General features: G+C 33.6%; 1 protein-coding gene across 2 annotated transcripts in view; it reads left to right on the top strand.

Annotated features, from left to right (window-relative positions):
• Positions 1–22,749, top strand: part of LOC105881716 (coiled-coil domain-containing protein 7-like) — a 162,720-nt gene extending 139,971 nt beyond the window's left edge. Inside the window, exons 13-14 of one of the 2 annotated variants that reach the window (XM_075997578.1) lie at positions 5,608–5,838; positions 16,968–22,749. In XM_075997578.1, coding sequence (XP_075853693.1) covers positions 5,608–5,624 — 17 coding nt within the window. In that variant the 3' untranslated portion in view covers positions 5,625–5,838; positions 16,968–22,749. Of the gene's footprint in view, positions 1–5,607; positions 5,839–9,909; positions 12,701–16,967 lie in introns of those variants that run through there. The other variant, XM_075997576.1, reaches the window with a different exon arrangement.
• Positions 22,750–22,844: the final 95 nt, after the last annotated feature.

Below are 22,844 nucleotides of genomic sequence, written 5' to 3'. Positions count from 1 at the left end.
AATACAAATGATGTAGGAAATTATACAGTTAATAATTAAAATCACTTTTCATTCATGAAAATTGTGCCCTAAAAGGTAAATAGTATTTTTTTTTTTTTGGCATATTATGGGGGTACAGATTTTAAGGTTTCAATAAATGCCCTTTCCCCCTCCCCCCACAAGTCTGATTTTCCAGCATGACCATCCCTCAGATGGTGGACATGTCACTCATTATGTATGTATATACCTGCCCCCCTCTCCCCTCCCCCCTCCCCAATACTCTATTACTGTAGTACCTATGTGTCCACTTAGGTGCTACTCAGTTAATACCTGGTGAGTATATGTGGTGCTTGAATTTCAATATATTTAGGAGTACAAGTAGCTTTTTGTTCCACAGATGAATTATATAGTGGTAAAGTCTGAACTGTTAATATACCTGTCACCCAAATAGTGTACCTTATGCCCATTAGGTAATTTTTTATTTCTCACCCCCCACTCACCCACCTTCTTCTGAGTCTCCAATGTCCATTAGACCAACTATGACCATGTGTACCCAGAGCCTATCTCTCACTTACAAATGAGATCATGTGGGACTTGGTCTTCTGTTCCTGAATTACTTCACTTGAGATAATGGCCTCTACTTCCATCCAAGTTGCAGCAAAAGACATTATTTCATTCTTGCTTATGGCTGAGTAGTAAGTATTCCATGATATGTATGTATGTATGAGTATGTGTTTGTATGTGTGTGTGTGTGTACATCTATATACATACCACATTTTCTTAATGTATTCATCAATAGGTGGATCCATATCTTTGCAATTGTGAATTGTGCTGCAATAAACATACATGTGTATGTGTCTTTTCAATATAATGACTTATTTTCTTTTGGGTAGAACCCCAGTAATGGGATTGCTGGATTGTATGGTAGGTCTACTTTTAGTTTTTTGAGGAATCTCCATATAGTTTTTCATAGAGGTTGTACCAATTTCCATTCCCATCAACAGTATATATGCATTCCTTTTCCACCACATCCGTGCCAACATCTGTTGTTTTTTGGCTTTTTAATAATGGCCATTTTGACAGGGGTAAGACGGTATCCCATTGTGTTTTTAATTTGCATTTCTCTGATGATTAGTGATGTCAAGCATTTTTTTCATAAGTTTTTGGCCATTTGTTTATCTTATTCTGAAAAATGTCTGTTCATGCCATTTGCCCACTTTTAATGGGGTTATTAATTTTTTATGCTGATTTTTAGTTGCTTGTAGATTTTAGATACTAATTCTTTCTCAGATGTATAGTTTGTGAATATTTTCTCCAGTTCTATAGGTTGTCAGTTTACTCTGTTCATAATTTTTTTTTTGCTGTGCAGGAACTTTTTCTTTTAATTAAGTCACATTGGTTTATTTTTGTTTTGTTGCGTTTGCTTTTCATGTCTTAGTCATAAATTCTTTGCCTGGGCCAGTGTCCAGAAGAGTTTTTCCTAGGGTTTCTGGTAGAATGTTTATTATGTCAGGTCTTACATTTAAGTATTTAATCCATCACCTTGAGTTAATTTTTGTGTTTGGTGAGAGATAGGGATCCAGTTTCATTCTTCTGCATGTGGCTATCCAGTCTTCCCAGCATTTTTCCCAAGTGTATGTTTTCGTCTTCTTTGTCAAAGATCAGTTGGTTGTAGGTGTATGGCTTTATTTCTGAGTTCTCTATTTCTGAGACACTGACCTATGTGTCTACTTTATGGCAGAATCATGCTGTTTTGGTTACTATAGACTGTAGTATAATTTGAAGTCAGGTAATTTGATACCTCTAGACTTATTGTTTTTGCCTAGGATTACTTTGACTATTTGGATTCTTTTTTCATTCCATATGAATTTTAGGATTGTTTTTTCTAATTCTGTGAAAAATGACATTGGTATTTTGATAGGAATTGCATTGACTCTGTAGCTTGTTTTGGGCAGTGTGGTCATTTTAACAATATTGATTCTTACAAACTATGAGCATGAGATGTTTTTCCATTTGTTTGCATCATCTATGATTTCTTTTATCAGTGTTTTTTTATTTCAGGAAATTATGAGAGTACAAACATTTTGGTTACATTTTATATCTTTGCCTCTCCCTAGCAAGGGTAGTGTTTTGTAGTTTTCCTGACAGAGATCTTTTACCTCCTTGGTTAAATATATTCCTAGGTGTTTCATTTATTTATTTTTGCAGCTATTATAAATGGGATTGAGTTCTTGCTTTGATTCTCAGCTTGGTCATTATTGGTGTATAGAAATGCTACTGATTTAAGAACATTGATTTAGTAACCTGAGACTTTACTGAATTCATTTATCAAATCTAGGAGTCTTTTGGAGGAGTCTTTAGGGTTTTCTAGGTATAAGATCTTTTCATCAACAAACAGAGATAGTTTGACTTCCTCTTTTCTCACTTAGAATCATTTTATTTCTTTCTCTTACATGATTGCTCTGGCTAGGAATTCTAGTACTATATTGAATAAAAATGATGAAAATGGACATCCTTGTCTTATTCCAGTTCTTAGCAAACCCATTCAGTTTGATGTTGATTGTGGATTTGTCATATATGGCTTTTATTATTTTGACATATATTCCTTCGATTCCTAATTTGTTGAGGGTTTTTATGATGAAGGGATGCTGGATTTTATCAAATGCTTTTTCTGAATCTATTTAAATCATTATATGATTTTTAAAAATTCTGTTTATGTGGTGAATCACATTTATTGACCTGTATATGTTGAATCATCCTTGCATCCCTGGGATGAAATTCACTTCATCGTGGTGAAGTGCTGTTTGATTTGGTTTGCTAGTATTGTGTTGAAGATTTTTGCATCTGGCTTCATTAGGAATATTAGTCTGTAGCCCTGTAGGTTTCTTTTTTGCTTATATCCTTTCCTGTCTTTGGTATTAGGGTGATACTGGCTTTATATAATGAGTTAGGGAGGATGCTTTCCTTCTTGATCTCCAAAACTTAACTAGTTTTAATAGTTTTTGTATAGCTTTAGCAGATAACATGCTTAGTGCAATATGTATACTGTGCTGAAAGTCACATATATGTATATTTATATATACATATATAATTATATGCTATGATAAACGTGTAAATATGTCAGTGTAAATATATATAATTAAATATAAAATATATATTTGTTATTATTTACTTTAAGAAATCATGCATTTTTCTGTACTTTCAATTTTTATAAGTATAATAATATATCTTGAAAATATTTCCATGTCTGCACATCCAAATCAACCTCATTCTTTTTAAATCCTTTATATTTGGAACTACAGTAACACTAAGCTTGTGTTAAATGAGCGCTTTATTTGTTTCTAGTTTTTCTCTGTAACAAATAATGTTGTAAAAAATATTATTGGAATCAATGTTTTATGAATCAATCTTGGTTTTCATCAGCATAAATGAGTCTTCTGCCTAAAATGGACTTGCTGTAATTTCCTGCATGACAATAATTTCTCTCTTAATTCTTTGTTTTTTACAGTTCATAAATTGGCTTCTCATTTAAAACTAACTGATGTTTTGAAGAACCATAGGCATATTAAGCATATGCATTTTATGTATGCCAAAATAGAAAAATTCCAGTGGATTTGAACTTTTTGAATGTCTCTATCAATCCTTATCAAAGTGCGGTCTCTAGATTAGTGGCATGGGCATTACCTGGGAATTTAATAGATATGAAAATTCTTGGGCCCCACTGCAGACCTGCTGAATCAGAAACTGCGGGGTTCAAGTCCAGAAATCTATTCTAATAAATACTCTGGGTGATTCTGGTGCTAGCTAATGTTGGAGAATTATTATCCTATAGTTATACTGTTCTAAGTTAAGAATGTCACAGTATCATTTCTATTGGATGCGTAGCATGAGAATATTTTCTCCCATTCTGTAGGTTGTTTCCTTGGCTATGCAGAAGTTTTTTAATTTGATCAAGTCCCATTTATTAATTTTTGTTGCTGCTGTGACTGCTTTGGGCATCTCCTTCGTAAATTCTTTGCCTAGGTTGTTGTCTGTAAGAGTTTTCCCAACATTTTCTTCTAAAAGTCTCAAGGTTTCATGCCTTAGGTTTAAGTCTGTTATCCATCGTGAGTTGATTTTTGTGAGAGGTCAGAGGTGTGAATACAGTTTCAATCTTCTACATGTGGTTATGTAATTTTCCCAGCACCACTTATTGAATAGAGATTCTTTTCTCCAATGTATACTTTTGTCTGCCTTTTCAAAGATTAGATGACAATATGAGGATGGTTTTATATCTGGGTTCTCATTCCTGTTCCAAAGGTCTATATCTCTGTTCTTGGGCTAGTACCACACTTTTTGGTTACTATAGCCTTGTAGTAAAGCTTGAAGTCTGGTAGAGTGATGCCTCCCAATTTATTCTTTTTGCTTAAGATTGCTTTGGCTATATGAGGTCTTCTCTGGTTCCATACGATGCATAGAATTAATTTTTCTAGATCTGCAAAGTATGATGGTGATATATTTTGATAGGGATTGCATTAATTCTGTAGATCACTAGGTAGTATGGACACATCCAATAAAGTGCTGATAACAAGAATCTATAGAGAACTTCAGAAAATTAACAAGAAAAAAGCAACCCCATTAAAAAGTGGGCAAAAGGCATGAACAGAAAATTTTCAAAAGAAGACAGAATAATAGCCAGCAAACATTTTAAAAAGTACTCAAAATCTCTAATCATCACGGAAATGCAAATCAAAACACAATGAGATATCACTTAACTCCAATGAGAATGGCTTTTATCAAAAATCCCCAAAACAACAAATGCTGGTTGATGCAGAGAGATAGGAACACTCTTACACTGCTGGTGGGATAGCAAATTAGTAAACCTCTGTGAAAAGTAATTTGGAGATATCTCAAAGAACTAAAGATGGAAATAGCATTTGATCCAGTAATCCCACTACCAGGGATCTACCCAAAGGAAAAATAGATTTTACAATAAAGACATCTGCACTCAAATATTTATAGCACCACAATTCACAATTGCAAAGATGTGGAAACAACCCAAGTGCCCATCAATACATGAGTGGATTAATAAAATGTGATACACACACACACACACACACACACCATGAACTACTACTCAACCATAAAAAAACAATATAGAACTAGCACCTCTTATGTTATCCTGGGTGAAGCTAGAGCCCATTCTTCGAAGTGAAGTATGACAAGAATGGAAAAACAAGCACCACATGTACTCACCATCAAATTGGTACTACTAATCAACACTTAGGTGCTCACATGGAAATAATATTCATCAGGTGTGGGTGGGGAGATGGAGGATGGTAGGGATGTGTAAACTCACAACTAATGGATGTGTAGCATATTGTATGGTGGATGGGCACATTTGTAGTTCTGGCTTGGGTGAGGCAAAGGCATTGTATGTAGCCAAAATGTTTCTACCCCATAATATTCTGAAATTAAAAAAAGGTCACAGTCATTTCTATCAAAATAATACATTTATGTACTACTCTTCCATTTCCATTGTTTATATAATTCATACATCCTATTTTCATGATGTCATATGTAATAAAATTATATCAACTATAATGAAATTAAATAAAACTATTTTTACTGAATAACTTTTCTTTAAAGCATCACATACTACTTGAAAATCTATACCACATCCATTATTTTGGGAATGAAGAAAATTCTGAACAAGAGAAACAATATGACAGAATTCAGGACAAAATAATGAAGATTGCAAGTATGGAAGCCTTTTAAAAATAACACTGACTTGTGTGGATGGTGCTTGTTGAAAAGAGTGGAAAATATCCTTCATAAACAGTATAGATCCCAATCATGGAAGGCCTTAAAAGATAGCAGGTGAGTTTTAAAGTTTCAAATTGCTTTACCTTTTTTTAATTACAAAAAAGTTACAATTATCTTTTAAACTACAAATAATGAAAACATTCACCCTATTCAAAATGTTAATATTTGAAAAACACACAACCAATTTCAAACAAGAAAAAGAAGTAAAAATACATGATAGTAACCTGATATGTGATATACTTGTGCCAAAAAATAATTTAAAAATTGGACTTCTACTCAACAATACAAAGTGAAATAAAATGACTGAAATGGTTTTTGTCCTCTATAATCTCATTGTAAAGATATTATTTACATTTCACATAGTAGTAAAAAATGAACAATTTATATGGTGAGAAATACTGATGAATTCAGCATAATTAAACTGTCAAGAAACATATTATGCAGGTACAAGTGTTTTCATTACATGGATCACTTTGTAATGCTTGAATTATGGTTATAAGTGTGCCCATCACCCGAATAGTGTTCATTGTACCTGTTAGGTAGGTTTTTGCCCTTCCCCTCCTACCACCTCTTTCTACTTGATTTCCAATGAGCTTTATTTCCCTTTATGCACACCTGTGCCCATCAGTTAGTTCCAATTTCACAGAGAGTACATGTGGTGGGGTTTTTTTTTCCCATTCTTGAGATATTTTGCTTTAGATAATGGTCTCCAGTTCCATCCAAATCCTTACAAAAGGCCTTAATTCATCTTTTTTCATGGGTGAATAGTACTGCATGGTATACATATACCACATTTTCTTAATCCATTCAAGAATTGATGGACATTTGGGTTGAGTCTACATCTTTGCAGTTGTGAATTGTGCTGCAATAAACATTTGACTGGTGTCTTTTTGATAAAATGACTTCTTTTCTTTTGGATAGATACCCTCTAGTGGGATTGCTGGATTGAATTGGCAGGTCTACTTTTAGTTCTTTGCAGAATCTCCATACTGTTTTTCAAAGAATTTATACTAATTTTCAGTCCTACCAACAGTGTATAAGCATTCCTTTCTCTCTGCATCTATGTCAGCATCTTGCTTTTTGACTTTTTAATAAAATCCATTCTAACAGGGGTAAGGTGCTATCTCACTGTGGTTTTAATTTACATTTCCCTAATAATTAGTGACATTGAGCATTTTTTCATATGTTTGTTGGCCATTTATCTATCTTCTTTTGAAAAGCTTTTGTTCATGTCTTTTGCCCACTTTTTAATGGATTGTTTTTTTCTTGCTGATTTGCTTGAGTTCTTTGCCAATTCCAAATGCTAGCTCTTTATCAAATGTATACTTTGGGAATATTTTCTCCCTTTTTGTAGGATGTCTGTTTGCTTTGTTGATTATTTTCTTAGCTCTGCAGAAGCTATTTAATTTAATCAATCCCATTTACTTATTATTGATGTTGCTGTAATTGAAATTGAGGTCTTAATCATAAATTCTTTGCCTATGGCAATATCTAGAAGAGTTTATCCTGTATTTTCATCTAGAATTCTTATGGGATCATGCCTTACATTTAAGTCTTTCATCAGTCTTCAATTAATTTTTGTGAGGGGTGAGAGATAAGAATCCCATTTCATTCTTCTATATGTGGCCATCCAGTTTTCCTAGCACCATTTATTTAATCACTTCAATACGAGTGTTGACTATAGTTGGTAGCCACAGATGAAAGCACACAGCCGAGCGTCGACTGTAGCTGACAGCCGTGATATGAAGGTGCACAGCCGAGCATCGACTTTAGTCTATAATTTTGAATTGACTTTTCTAATTTTTCATTTATCAAAATAAAATTGTGAACATTTACAAATAACATAATAAAAACATATATGTATATGTTACCTATTCTGATTTACTTTACAAGTAAAGCTGCCTGTAAAGTAAAAGAAGCTTTCAATGCTTTAAAGCTTTCCTCATCACATAAGAGCAAATCAGATTCGTCATCAATGCACAGCACAAACTATCATGCAGACTGAATGCCAGCTGTGAGCAAGGTTTTGCAGCCAGTGAGCACCTACCAAAGTGGTTAATAGGGATTCGTTCCCCCTCTGTGCATTGTTGTGTGCTTTGCCAAAAATAAGGTGGCTGTCAGTTTATGGTTTTATATCTGGGTTCTCCATTCTGTTCCATTGGTCTATGTCTCATGTTTGCATCAATACTACCATGCTGTCTTGGTTACTATAGCCTTATAGTATAGTTTGAAGTCTGGTAATGTGATGCCTCCAGATTTGTTCTTTTTGCTTAAGATTATTTGGCTATTCAGGCTCTTTTCTGGTTCCAAACATAGAATTATTTTTTCTAGATCTGTGAAGTATGATGGTGGTATTTTGATAGAAATTGCATTGAATTTGTAAATCACTCTGGGTAGTATGGACATTTTAACAATGTTGATTCTACCAGTCTATGAGAATGGTAAATTTTTCTATTTGTTTGTGTCATTTGTGATTTCATTCCTCAGTGTTTCATAATTCTCCTTGTAGAGATCTTTCACCTTCTTGGATGATAAGTATATTCCTAAGTATTTTATTTTCTTTGTAGCAATTGTGAATAGTATTGAGTCTTTTATTTGACTCTCAGCTTGACTATTATTGGTTTACAGAAATATTACTGATTTGTGTACATTGATTTTGTAACTGGAGGCTTTGCTGAATTTATTTATCAGTTTTATGAGTCTCTTTGTGGAGTATTTAGAATTTTCTAAATACAAAATCATATTGTCAGTGAAAAGTGATTACTTGACCTCCTCTTTTCTGATTTGGAAACATTTCATTTCCTTCTTTGCCTGATTGCTCTGGCTAGGACTTCCAGCACTATGTTGAATAAAAGTGGTGACAGTGGGCACTCTTCTTGTTCCAGTTCTTTAGGGGAATGTTTTCAATGCTCCCCATTCAGCATGATGTTGACTGCTCTCATATATGAAATTTCTCATATATAGCTTTTATTATTTTGAGATATGTTCCTTCTATGACTAGTTTGTTGAGGGTTTTTATCATGAAAGTGTGTTGGATTTTTGTCAAATGCTTTTTCTGCATCTATTGAGATGATCATATGGTCTTTGTTTTTGCTTCTGTTTATGTGGTGAATCACATTTAATGATTTACATATGTTGAACCACCTTTACATGCCTGGGATGAAGCGCACTTGGTCATGGTTGATTTTTTTTTTTTTTTTGGTGTACTGTTGAATTAATTTTGCTAGTATTTTATTGAAGGTTTTTGCATCTACAGTCATAAAGGATATTGGTCTGTAGTTTTCCTTTTTTGTTGTATCATTTCCTGTCTTTGGTATCAAGGTGATACTGACTTCATAAAATGAGTCTTGGAAAATTACCTTCTTCTTGATGTTATGGAATAATTTCTATAATATAGGTATAAGCTCTTCTTTGTATTAATAGGTTTGGTAGAATTCAGCTGTGAATCCATCTGGTCCAGGTTTTTTTTGTTTTTGTTGTTGAAACTTTTTTTATTACTGCTTTTATCTCACTGCTTGTTATTGGTCTCTTCTGGATTTCTGTTTCTTCCTGATTGAGTCTTGGGAAGTTCTGTATTTCCAGGAATTTGTACATCTCCTCTATATTTTCGACTTTATATGTGTAGAGATTTTCATAGTATTCACAGATGATGTTTCATATTTCTGTGGTATCGGTATTAATATCTCCTTTTTCATTTCTGATTGAGCTTATTTGGGTCCTTTGTCATCTATTCCTGCTTAATCTAGAAAGAGGTCTGTCAATTTTATCTTTTAAAAGAACCAACTATTTGTTTCATTAATCTTTTTATTTTGTATCTAAACATTGAAAAGGTACTGACTTGTGCTACTATGTTATGATGGCTAGGATATCACTAAGCAATAGGAATTTTTCAGCTCCATTATAATCTCATAGGACCACCGTCATATATATGGCCTGTCATTAAGTGAAATGCCATTATGCAGTGCATGACTATACGTCAAATTTCTAATGTTTTTCTAAGTATCAAAACAGCAATAGCAATGAAAATTGTTTTGGTTCTGATAGTATAACATACAACTTTTTGTTTCTTTTAAAATTTATTATTATTTTCTAAATAATTTTTCCTTTTATCTCCTCATATTATAGGGGTACAAATATTGTTAGGGTTACATATATTGCCCCTGCCACTCCTCCCCCACTCCACCATGCCAGAGCTTCAAGCGTGCACCCCCAGGTGGTGCACACTGCATCCATTATGTAAGTATACACCCTTCCCTTCCTCCCCCTCCCACACCTGCCCACCTCGCAATAACAGGGTTTTTTTTAGACATTTTGGTTACATTGTATATCTTTGCCTCTCCCTAAAAACAGTTAGAAGTAATCCCTTTCCCCCCCCCAATGCTCGCCACATCCCTGAGAGGTGGGTCTACCCCTCCCCTGAATCCCTGGTGAACACTACCACCATTTGAGCACCATAGTTTTAATCAATCAGTACCAATTTGGTGGCAGGTACATGTGGAGTGCATTTTCCTGATCTTGTGTCACCTCACTTTGGATAACAGGCTTAAGCTTAATCCAGGATAACATAAATGGTGTTAGCTCACTGTCATTTCTTAGAATTGAGTAATATTCCTTTGTGAGCATATACCAAATTTTAGTTATTCACTCATGAATTGTTGGGCACTTGGGTTGTTTCCATGACTGTGCAATAGTGAATTGTGCTGCCATAAACATTCAGGTGCAGATGTCTTTATAATAGAATGTCTTATGTTCTTTGGGGTAGATGCCCAACAGTGCTATTGCTGGGTCGAATGGCATTTCTATTTCTAGCTGCTTGAGGAATCTCCAAATTCTTTTCCACAAAGGTTGCACTAATTTGCAGTCCCACCAGCAGTGTAAGAGTGTTCCTGTCTCTCCACATCCTTGCCAGCATTTGTTGTTTTGGGATTTCTTGATACAGGCCATTCTCAGTGGGGTTAGGTGGTATCTCATTGTGGTTTTGATTTGCATTTCTCTGATGATTAGAGATGTAGAGCATTTTTTATATGTTTTCAGGCCATTATTCTGTCTTCTTTGGAGAAGTTTCGGTTCATTTCCATTGCCTATTTTTTGATGGGGTTGTTTTATTTTTTCTTGTTTATTCTGTTAAGTTCTAGATAGATTCTTGTTATTAGACCTTTATCACAAGTGTGGAGAGCGAATATTTTCTCCCACTCTGTGGGTTGTCTATTTGCTCTAATGATAGTTTCCTTGGCTGTGCAGAAACTTTTTAATTTGATCAAATTTTATTATTTAACTTTCAACATTTTAAATTGACTCTTCAGTAATATAGATAGACTCTTCAGTAATGTTTTACCTGTACAGAAATGTATATTTTGGTGATTTGTCACAAACAAAATGTCTGTACAAGCTACCCAAGTCAACAAATGGAACATTAGAAACACCTCCAAGCCCTGTTTGTGTCCCTTTCCAATAGTCACCTCTTATCCCACAAAATTTGCTAACACATTTTTATTTTTTACAATGATCTTTTCCTCACTTTACTTTGTAGTTTTTTTTTTCATTAAAGTTTTAATTCCTAAATACAGTCATTTAATTTGGAATGGTTTTGAATTCTATACAACTAGAATCATAGTGTAAATATTATTTTAAGTCCAAGTTTTTCACTCATTTTTTTGTGATTCATCTGTGTTGTTGCCTGAATCTATAGTCTGCTTATCTTTGTAGTATTTTATGAATATTCTGCTATTTATTTATTCATTTACCTCTTGATGGCAATTACACATATACATATTCTGGCTACTAATAAAACATCTCTCAGTGCACTTGTGTATACATTGCTCTTAAGTAAATGGTTCAATATTTGTAGTTAACCTAGCAATCAAGATGTCCATTTCAGAGCTCCTTTATAATTCTTAAAAATTACTGAAGTACCTAAAAAGCCTCAGTTTATGTGGTTTAAATTTATTGTATTTCATATTGACATTGTGATATTGATATCATATTTGTTATCAATTACAGTGTTTTACATTTTTTAAAATCCCATTTATGTCTTGCTCTCATGTCTGATGAAGACAGATGGATTCTTACATCTGCTTATGTATTCAATCTGTTCAAATATTATGATTCATGTAGTCTCTGGGAAATTCCACTTATACACATGAGATGAAGAGAGTGAAAAAAAATCAAGTCTTAGCATTATGAAAATATTCTTACCTTACAGACCTTAAGAAAATGCCTCAAGAACCACCAGTTATCTCAGGATCAAACTTTGAGAACTGTGGTAGATAATGCTCAGCTGATTTGTAGAGTCGTCATATAAGTTTACATTGTTGTTACCAGCATGTGAGAGTTCCTGTCGTTCCACTTTCTTTCCCACATATTTTTTTATCCTTTTGTAAATTTTAGACATCTGGTGCATATAAAGTAGTTCTGACTCTGGTTTTATAATTTCCATTTTCCTGGTTACCAGTGAAGATCATAAGGTTTTTCATGTTTATCCCAATTAGGAAATGTTTTTTAGAACTTATTTGTCCAAGTCTTTTGGTCATTTTTATCTTGGACTGTCCAGCTTTGCCATATGGATTTGTAGGAGGTATTGCTTTAAAGATCTTTTTCTTTAACCTTAGGTTTAAATAAATTTAGGTAGGTTTAAATAATTAGATAATATTCCTTTTAATATTCCCTTGAGGTTCACAAATACACTTAAATTTCTCATTTCATATATTTCGTAAGTTTTGGAAAACTCTCAGGCAGTATTTATTCAAACATTGCTTCTGTCCCAGTACTATCATCTAAGATCCAATTTTACATATAGAATATATTCACTGCATTTTCTGTATTTTTCATGTTTATCTTCATACTTCCTTCTCCATACTTTTTTACATACTATCTTCTAGCTGCTGATATTCCCTTTATTCTTTTTTAAAAATACATATTTAAGACCATAAATTTTCCTGTAAACATGGCTTTAACATCATCTTAAATGTTTTAGTATCTATATTATTATTCAATTTTATCCTATCAATTTATTCATTAATCTTATTTATTATATTCATCACTTTTTATATTTTGACTTTTATTTTCTATCCTGTATGTTCCACCTTACACATATTATTTTGTCTATATTTGATAAATTTAGTATTTAGTGTATTTGTAAGTTTATTCATACCTATTTTTCTTTTTTCATTCATGTTGTTTTCACACATTTCTGATTATTTTTATTATTTGACAGATATTATATTTGAAAATATTATCTGTAGAAACTATTTGAAACCTAAAATTGTTATTCTCTTTCTAAAACATTTTTTCTGGTTTCTATTAGGTGCACAGGGTCACTGGTAATGAGTCACCAGTTTACTCCCTAGCATTGGCCTGTGTGCTTCCAGTTCATCTATGCTGTATTTTTCATCTGCTCCTTTTCCTTTATGATGTTCCTGATCCAGATAACATATTTTGAGTGTCAACTTGCTATAATAAAACATCAATGTTCCCATCACTAGAGATGCCATTAATTGCTAATTGTCTATATTCATTTTTCTTATAAATAAAATAAATTTTAAGAATGTTTTTTAGAAGATAACTTACTCAAATGTATATTTCCTTTAATTTTTCCAAGACCTTTTATTTCTACATATATTAATTGAGTGACATAAACCAAAGCCAATTATGGATTTTTCAGGAGTTTTGGAGTTTAATCCTTGTATCTGCTCAACTGGCTGAAGAAGGCTAACTCTCACCTCGCCTTTGTCTCCTAAGCAGTGTGCCAAAATACTAATCCGTTTCCCATAAAAGGGAGAGCAATAGGTCCTACTCTTGTGAGACCACAAGTGTAAGTATCTGTTATAATTAAGGCCCTATTTTAATGAACCCAAGAAAGATCCTTTTGTTACCACAAAATCTCAACACCTGCTTTGTGAGTCTAGATAAGTGTGAATCTGGCACATCCAGAAATTTCAGTGAGAGAAAACAATTAGTTCCAATGATACTTTCAATAAAATACAATCACCTGGCAGTGGTAAAACTAGTTTTTCTGTCTCAGGAGAAAGGGGAAATTAAGACTGTCATTGGGGAAGCAGCAGGGAACACTTTCATGTGCTATGAATTTCTTTCTTTTCTCCCACCTATATTCGTGAATTATGCTAGAGATTACACTCAGTCTTTCTCTCCACACATTTTTAAGAATAGTTTAAGAGAAAGTGAGACAGTCAACAGAATTTATCATTTTGGAGGATGAGCCAAGTTTCAGATTGCTAGTACTGTGTAACTCATTTGACAAGCTTCTATATTTTTCTCCCTCACCCCACCCCTTGTTACTTTCTTTTAAAAAGAAATGAACACCATGCCTCTTTTCAGGTTTATGATGATGCAGCTGATGTTTTAGAGATCATTAGTTCAGCAGGGCATGTTGGTATAAAGGTCCTCCTCTGTAAAGTTGGTACCTTGTATCACTACATTAAAGAATAAGTTAAGACATTTGACAGTATACAAGGCTGGTTTTATTTACCCATAGTACCATTATATCTTACTGGAAGAGATTGTGGAGTATAAGAGAGATTAACCAGTGTGGTCCCAGTATCCTGTTTTATGAGTATCTACTAATTCATAAGAAATCACCTCAAAATTTAGTGGCTTAGGCCGGGCGCTGTGGCTCACGCCTGTAATCCTAGCTCTTGGGAGGCCGAGGCGGGCGGATTGCTCAAGGTCAGGAGTTCAAAACCAGCCTGAGCAAGAGCGAGACCCCGTCTCTACTATAAATAGAAAGAAATTAATTGGCCAACTGATATATACATAAAAAATTAGCCGGGCATGGTGGCACATGCCTGTAGTCCCAGCTACTCGGGAGGCTGAGGCAGAAGGATCACTCAAGCCCAGGAGTTTGAGGTTGCTGTGAGCTAGGCTGATGCCACGGCACTCACTCTAGCCTGGACAACAAAGTGAGACTCTGTCTCAAAAAAAAAAAAAAAAAAAAATTTAGTGGCTTAAATAACAAGAGCTGTATTTAATCATGATTCTGTGGGTCAACATTTTGTGGTGGGCTCAGCTGGGTGTTTTCTCAGGTAGTCTTACCTGGAGTCACTTATGTGACCACAATCATCTGGCAGCTACACTGAAAATGGTTAATCTAGGATGCTTCACTTTCATATTTGGCAGTTCACGATGGCTGTTTTCTGGATCAAGTACCTCCAGCAGTCTAGCTTGGGCTTCATATCAGTATTCCAAAATAATAAGGCTCAATGAACAATTTCTTTTAAAGTTCATATATTTCTTTTCTTCTGGGAAAAATACCCAAATGGGATTGATGGATTGTATCATAGTTCTATTTTTAGTGTTTGAGAAATCTCTATAGTGTTTTCCACATAGGTTGTACTAATTTATATTCCCACCAACAGTGTATAAGAATTCTCTTTTCTGTATTACAGAACATGTTCTTAAAAAAAAAAAAAAAAAAGTAAAACAAAGAATTCTCTTTTCTCAACATCCTTGCCAATCTGTTATGTTTTCTCGTTTTAATAGCCATTCTGATTGGTGCAAGATAATGTATCATTGTGGTTTTAATTTTCATTACTCTGATGATTAGTGATGTTGAATATTTTGTCATATACTTCTTCGCTATTTGTCTTTTTTTGAAAAATGTCTATTCACTTCCTTAGCTCACTTTTTAATAGGGTTAATTTTGTTTTTCTTGTTATTATTGTTGAGTTGCTTGAATTCCTTGTAAATTCTGGATATTACTTCTCTGTCTGATGTATACTTTGCAAATATTTTCTCCAATTCTCTAGATTGTCTGTTTGTTGATTATTTATGTTGTTGTGCCAAAGCTTTGTAGTTTAATTAAGTCCCATTTATTTTTGGTTTTTTGCCTGTGCTTCCAGGTCTTAGTAATAAATTCTTTCCCTAGACCAATGTCTAAAAGAGTTTTCCCTAGGCATAGGTTTTCTTCTAGTATTTTTATGGTTTCGGGTGTTACTTTCAAGTCTTTAATGCATGGTCCTGGCATAAAACTAGACACACAGATCAATGGGACAGAATAGAGAACACAGAAATAAAGCCACATACTTATAGCCAACTGATATTTGACAGAGTAGACAAGAATATACACTGGGGAGAGGACAAACTTTTCAATAAATGGTGCTGGGAAAATTGGATTGCCATATGTAGAAGAATGAAACTAGACCTTTATCTCTCATCATGTACAAAAATCAATATGTAACTTAGTGTATGTATTCCCTGTTCTCTACATCCTTGCCAACGTCTGTTATTTTTTGTCTTTTTAATAATAACCATTCTTATTGGTGTAAGATAATGTCTCATTGTAGTTTTAATTTGCATTAGTCTGAAGATTAGTGATTTAATGTCTGATTAAAAATCAGAGCCCATCAGCCATTATCTACATTAGATAAGTATCATAATAATGAATTGTCAATACCCTCATATTGATTCATTTAAACTAATAGATTTCACATGATGAAATATTTATCTACTTAGCAATTCTTGCAGTTTTTTATTATTTTCTTATTTTGAATTAAAGTAAAATATGAGTCATAGCTTATAAATATTTTAGCAGTTTTCATGAAGACATTTTGTCAGCCTATTTATATGTTATTTATCTTTATGCAGTCATAGAGAGATATATGAATTACTTTTATTAAATATAAATTTCAATTATTTGGAGTGATTGGATTTTGAGTATGTTTTCCTTTCTTATTCTGCTTCTTTCTATTACTTGAATCATTTATAGTGATCACATAAAAATTTATTATATGAAGAATATCATTACTACCTTCCTTTACCTATACCACACACATACACTTCCAGATTGGCTTAATTTTTTATAATCCACTCATTTGGAAATGGATAAGAACAGGTAGAATGTTATCTAGATAACATTGTTATCTAGATTGTTATCTAGAATTATCTAGAATGTTATCTAGATAAATCTGAAGCTTCATAGAAAAAAATGGGCAATATAAGAAAAATTAATCATCCATACTTCTTAATTCATCATTCAGAATTCTTAGTTTTTTCTAATAGTCTTTTCTAGAAAACTATCTCAATGGGAGAATCTAAAATATTTACCAGGATTTATGTATGCATTATTAGATGAATAATAAAGAAAAAGATAACAATAATTTCATGTAAATATTTATAAATATGCCTGTTTTCTTTCTCCACCACCCTGTTATGTGCACATACTTTGTCAGCATTTATTCTAGGAACGCTGCTGTAGTCTCTTGAGTAGTCTTGTACACCTTCTCAGGTAAGCCTCAGGTAAGACACTGATTAGACCAAATCATAACAAACAAGCCATTTTAAGCAGATTATTCTTCTTTATAACATTTAACAGAGATAACATTTTACATTTTTATGTACATATTAGATTAATGCATACCTTCACAAATAGATTGCAATCTCTATAAAATCAGGAATTTTGTCTTTTTTCCTTCATCATTGCTTCTTTGATATGTACTTCATACATTTGATCATTCAGCAATTAAATTAATAAATTTGAGCACTTTGTTAAATGGATAAAAGAAGAGATAAACAACAGTAAATTGTGGTGGCATTAAGAAAACTATAAAATTAGGCAGTCATTTTGAAAAATGGAAGAAGTCTTTTGATAGAATTGTAATTAAAAATAAATTGAAATATAAATTTTAAACCTATTTTAAGATGAATAATATCATATGCAAGTTAAACAAAAAAGCTAAAAGAAAATATTCTACTAAGAGTATTTTTTTAATATAAGACATGAATATTCTGTAAAAAGGTAAGGGATCTACTCTATTAAAAATTAACTAATATCACTTTAAGTACTAATCTTTTTAAGAATTTAAACCAATCTTATCTCAATTAAGAAACCAGGAGAAAGATTAAGATTTTATAATCTATGTTTGGGTGTAAGTCTAATATGAAATTATATGTTTTAGGGAAGAGTTATAATAATCTCACATTTTAAGAAACTTCTTAGCCCCCAAATAAAACCTAAATAGACATGTTTTAATATTCCAAGAAAAAGCAGGAGTTACCCTACATGCAGTCTTTTAATGTTAACCTGGTCAGTGTAGAGCTCACCCAGAAAACCCCAGAACGTGCTGTCAAGAGGCAGGGAGGGCTCACCTATGAGAAAGCCAGCGCTGGTAAATTGGGCTTCTCATCATGTTCCTTCAGAAATCTGAAAATAATTGCAAATACACCAAGATAAAGATATTTGGTCATCGCTCAGGACTCTCTAACATCACTTCCTGCACACACCACAATCATTCTTCTGGAAAATATAAATGATAATATATAAATATTTTGTGCTATTCACTAAAAGTTAGGTTTAAACTTTCTGAGGACAAGGATCTGTATTGACATAATAATAAATCTCACTTTGTATAACTTCTTGTTTATTTCATATCTTTTCACATTATTGCTTAAAGTAAGATATAAACTTAGAAGTAATAAAAACTAAACTTTAAAAATCTCTTTAAATCAGATTTTTATGATATAATGTTTTCTGGGGGCATTATTTGAAATTAAAGAAGTTATAATGACCTGTTTAACCAGAATATCATTCTCTGCAGATGAAGCTATTTATGTAGTTCCCTAGGTATGTAGACACAAGTTACCTGCTGTAATCAAATCACTATTGATGGGGATAATATGCTGAATCAATGGTGCATCAGTAATTGAAGTGCTATTGATACTTCTTGTAAATCGTGATAGAGAAAATTGAGTCATACTTTTCATACACACATATGAAAAAAGATCCTAGTTTTTTAGAACCTACACTAAATATAATTTTACCAAAATAGATTTTATACTCATTAGAACTGGGTGGCACATCCAATCATTCTAGACACATGTGCTGCTATATTTACATTAGTATGAAATGTTTTCAAAATAGAATAAACAAAAAACCACCACTCCATCATCTCCTGGTTATTATAATTATATTACAAAACCAAGATCTCATTTATAATCTCAATTAGCTTTAGTGGAAAATGGAGTTATGTCACTTGATGAAAATCTATGCTAAAACATTCTGTGATATTTAGTCTTATTCTCAGTTTGCCGGCACATAAAATGCTGTCATTATCTAACAGTATGATGTTTCCCATACTCTAAAGTGCCAGGAAAAATTGTTTTATTACAAGAGAAAAGATAGATCAGCTTTTAAAAATCATCTTTATCTTAGTGAACCTTTCTTTCAAACACTTAGGTTGGATAGAGGAGCTAAAACCTGAGTTCGAAGTCATCACTGAGTCAAAATCTAGAGCAGCTGAAAATAGAATCAAAGCTAAACACGTTGAAAGAAGCAAGCAGAATATTGTCTTGAGGAATTGATGCAAACAGAGAATGCTACTTGAAGTTTACTTTTATGAGGCAAGCAGGTGGTAGTATTGGGGGAAGTACTTGGGGGAACGCTGCTGGTAGAAGGAAAAAAGAAAGGCTCTCGTAGGCTGTTCTTCAGGGGCCTAGAGTTTCCCAGGCTTTTCTAGTAGAAAGTCATGGCCTGGATTGTTTGTTAAAGATGGAGTTCTGTTACACAAATGTCTTTTCTCTACTTCTGTTCTCACTACAGCAATGCTATTGCTGCTCTGATGTACCTGCAGGTCTTTCCGCTATGCCCTCCAGTTTGCCATGTACAATGACAGGAGAAGCTTGATGAAGACAAGACAGATCTGCATAGACTGCGGTAATAAGAATCAGAACGTTGTACATTTGGTTATCTTCTTTAAGTTTATTAAAGCCCCAATAGGCAAGATGACTAAGCCTAATATGAATTCAGAGCTTAGCAAGAATGATGACTTGGGACTTTACAGTCAGTTTCAATGCAAATAAGCAATGAAAAGTTATAAATTGAGCAAGGGTACAAATGAATGAGTGGATGTAGCTTCTGGAATGAGCACATTTCCTTGAGGTGGGTTGATACTAGATGGTCAAGCAGTTTTCAAAGAATGAGGAATCACTTAAGTCAGAGGAGATCAGAATAATTGGTTTGCTGCCTGATGTATGATTGAACAGATGGAGAGGTAGTGCTTCATGCCACCTATTTCTTACTGCCTCCTTTGATTACCTGCAGGCCTGGCTGTGGCTAGAACTGAGGAGTGGAGTAGCAATGTATAGAAAGCTAAACCAAAAGATAGCTTCAGTTCAGATTTCTCTCTTATTACCCATTGCCTATTTGTACATACATTATTCTGCTCCTTGACAAAAGGAACATAGCACATAGCTATTCAAGTTTCCTCTGGAGGTCATCCATTGGTCAGCCATCGCATGGTAGTGGACCATGATATAGGGAAATAACAACAAAAAATTCTGCTATTAAATTGTATATTTAGGCAGAGACATATAATGAAACAATATAATCATGATGAACACTGGAAGCTATTTGGAGCTGACAAATTACCTGCAAGACAGGTAGTATAAAATCATTATTCCAAGATCAGTGCATCCTTTCTAGTCACTGGTCATGTAAATGGCAACTGGATTGGTAGATGCAGAAAAAGCATAATTTAAAGAAATAGTGATTTAGTTACAAGTGACAAAGAAATATTAATCCCAATCTGGCTTAAATAGAAAATACATTTATTGACTTTAAGGAAGACCTAGATCCCATGAAGGGCTCCCTCAATCTCACATCTGAATGTTTTGCCTTTTGATGTTTCAGTTAAATCATCAGGCTTCATAGAGTGTTTTCCCACTTATAGTGTCCTAAATGTTCCTTTGCCTAAACACTAGGCATGTATAAATAGTGTTCTCACACATCACATACTAATGTGTATTCTGAGGGAAGATAGAGGGTATCTTTTGAGAGATCAGAAAGAAATCCTTCCACTCCTTTAATTGAACAAAAATGGGTTGAACCAATAACTATTAAAGAAAGGGGAGATTATTAGATTAGCTTAATCCAAGTGGCTGAAGGGGGAAAGTTTAATGCTATCAAATTCTATAGCTGAGAATAGGAGAGTAGCAAAGGGGAAACAAAGAGTGGAAAGAAGGGAAAAGTACTGATGCACATGTCAGAAAGGCACAAGAGCTAACCTGAAAGTATCCCCAATGGCCAAATCTAGAGTGATTTTAGCAACATTATAATTAATGGTATATTGTATTAGATTATAATCCAAAGAATAAAATAAATATCCATGACTCTACACCTATATAAATACATAGCTGAATAATATAATAAATGATGATAATGGACAAAATTTCCTTAGAAAATAATTCCAATAAATAAATGTATAAAGGAAATATAAAATCACCATTAGAACCCTACACCAACATTTCCTGCAGGCAAAATCCAACACTCTTCATTAAAATGGTGAGCAAAAGTTAAAGAAAAAAAAAAAAAGAATGTGTGCATATTCTCAAAGTATCTCCAGCCAAATAAATATTTATTAATTACAAAGACAGTAATAGTATTATAATTACAGAATAGAGAAACCTTGTACTCAATATCTTAACGAAGTGATCAAATTTAGCATTACCAAAAATAATATTTTAACATCATATTCACCCTGACATCATACACTGAGAAAGATGTCACTTTTGTGGCATTCTAGACAATAATGCACAACTTTAATATAGTTATGGGGAAAAGAACCACCAAACTCAAATTAAGAGGCATCCTCAAAAAACGGAATACTATACTTTAGACATTTAAAGGGGATTAAAAACAAGGAAAGACTGGGAAACCATTACATTTTTAGGGAGAGTAAGAAGACATGAAAACCAAATGCCCTTTGAAATCTTGGGTAGTCCCTGACTTTAACAAAAATGATCACTGGCACCACCTCAGCCATGGAAGACATTCAGGTCAGCCTCAACTCACTGGCCGGGGCAGCTCTAAATGGTAGAATCACCCTTAGGCTTCCTCCTTGTGGGATTGTGTGCAGTGTGTAAATCTCTAGTACATCCTGCAGTACCTAGGCAAATGTTTCAAGCCACTGTAAAAGTCAGTACAAAATCATCTGGAGAAATCCACCTAGCATTCTAAGGTAGACTCTGAAAGTTTAAATCATTTGTTCAAACTTTGACATTTGTGTTCAGGACTCTGGGAGGCATGGTTGAGGTCAATACTTCAGGTTGACTTCCTGTTGCTGCTTGGAGTTGTATTGATAGTAGCCTTAATTATGTGCTATATAAGGAAACACAAATGAATTTGTTTCTAGATTTTGTTGGTCAGACTAATTATAGTGGCCAATGGAGTGGGATATTTATGAAATAATTCACCACATACCAAGACAGTATAGATAACAAGAAGGGAATGTTAAATATTATTGAACAAAAATTCTTCATGGTCTGTTGCATTTCTATACAACTTGTAAGTTGAGGTACTTTTTACCTTTGTTCCAGACTATCTCTTAAAGAATGTTTTTATAACAAGCAGCCTTGGAACATACAGATAGTATTTCCCTTCAAAACAAAAAGTGGGTTCATTTACTATCCAATATATTTAATAATAAAGATAATATCTCCTTGAGATCAGGCAGGTTACTACATATCATAAAAGATTTGGGTCCCTTACTTTATGGTTTTTCTCTTTAATACATCTTACTCAGGCTTGGGGAACTGGTACAAATGCTGACACTGGCCACTGCTCTTGCTGTGAGTACAATGTCATGCTTCGTGTCTGACCAGGAAGAGTGACATACATTCTTTCATCTTCCACGTAATTGTGGGAGCCTAACTAGTTAGCTTGTAGTATGACAAAAACTCAAGCCTTCACAGTTGTTAACACCCACTATAACCCACTATTAATATTTCTTTTTGATATTTCAAAATATTACGGGAGTAAATGTTTTTGTGGATACCTTTTTATGGATACCTTTTCTTTAACTTTTTAAATTTTTTTTTATTTCGGCATATTATGGGGGTACAGATTTTAAAGTTTCAATAAATGCCCATTTCCCCCCCCCCAAAAGTCTGAGTCTCCATCATGACCATCCCCCAGATGGTGCACATCTCACTCATTATGTATGTATATACCCGCCCCCCTCCCCTTCCCACCTGCCCAATACCCTATTACTGTAGTACCTATGTGTCCACTTAGGTGCTACTCAGTTAATACCAATTTGCTGGTGAGTATATGT

This window comes from Microcebus murinus, chromosome 25 (genome assembly GCF_040939455.1).
Source record: "Microcebus murinus isolate Inina chromosome 25, M.murinus_Inina_mat1.0, whole genome shotgun sequence".
NCBI classification, from domain to species: Eukaryota; Metazoa; Chordata; class Mammalia; order Primates; family Cheirogaleidae; genus Microcebus; species Microcebus murinus.
This window is presented reverse-complemented; position numbering and strand designations above follow the sequence as displayed.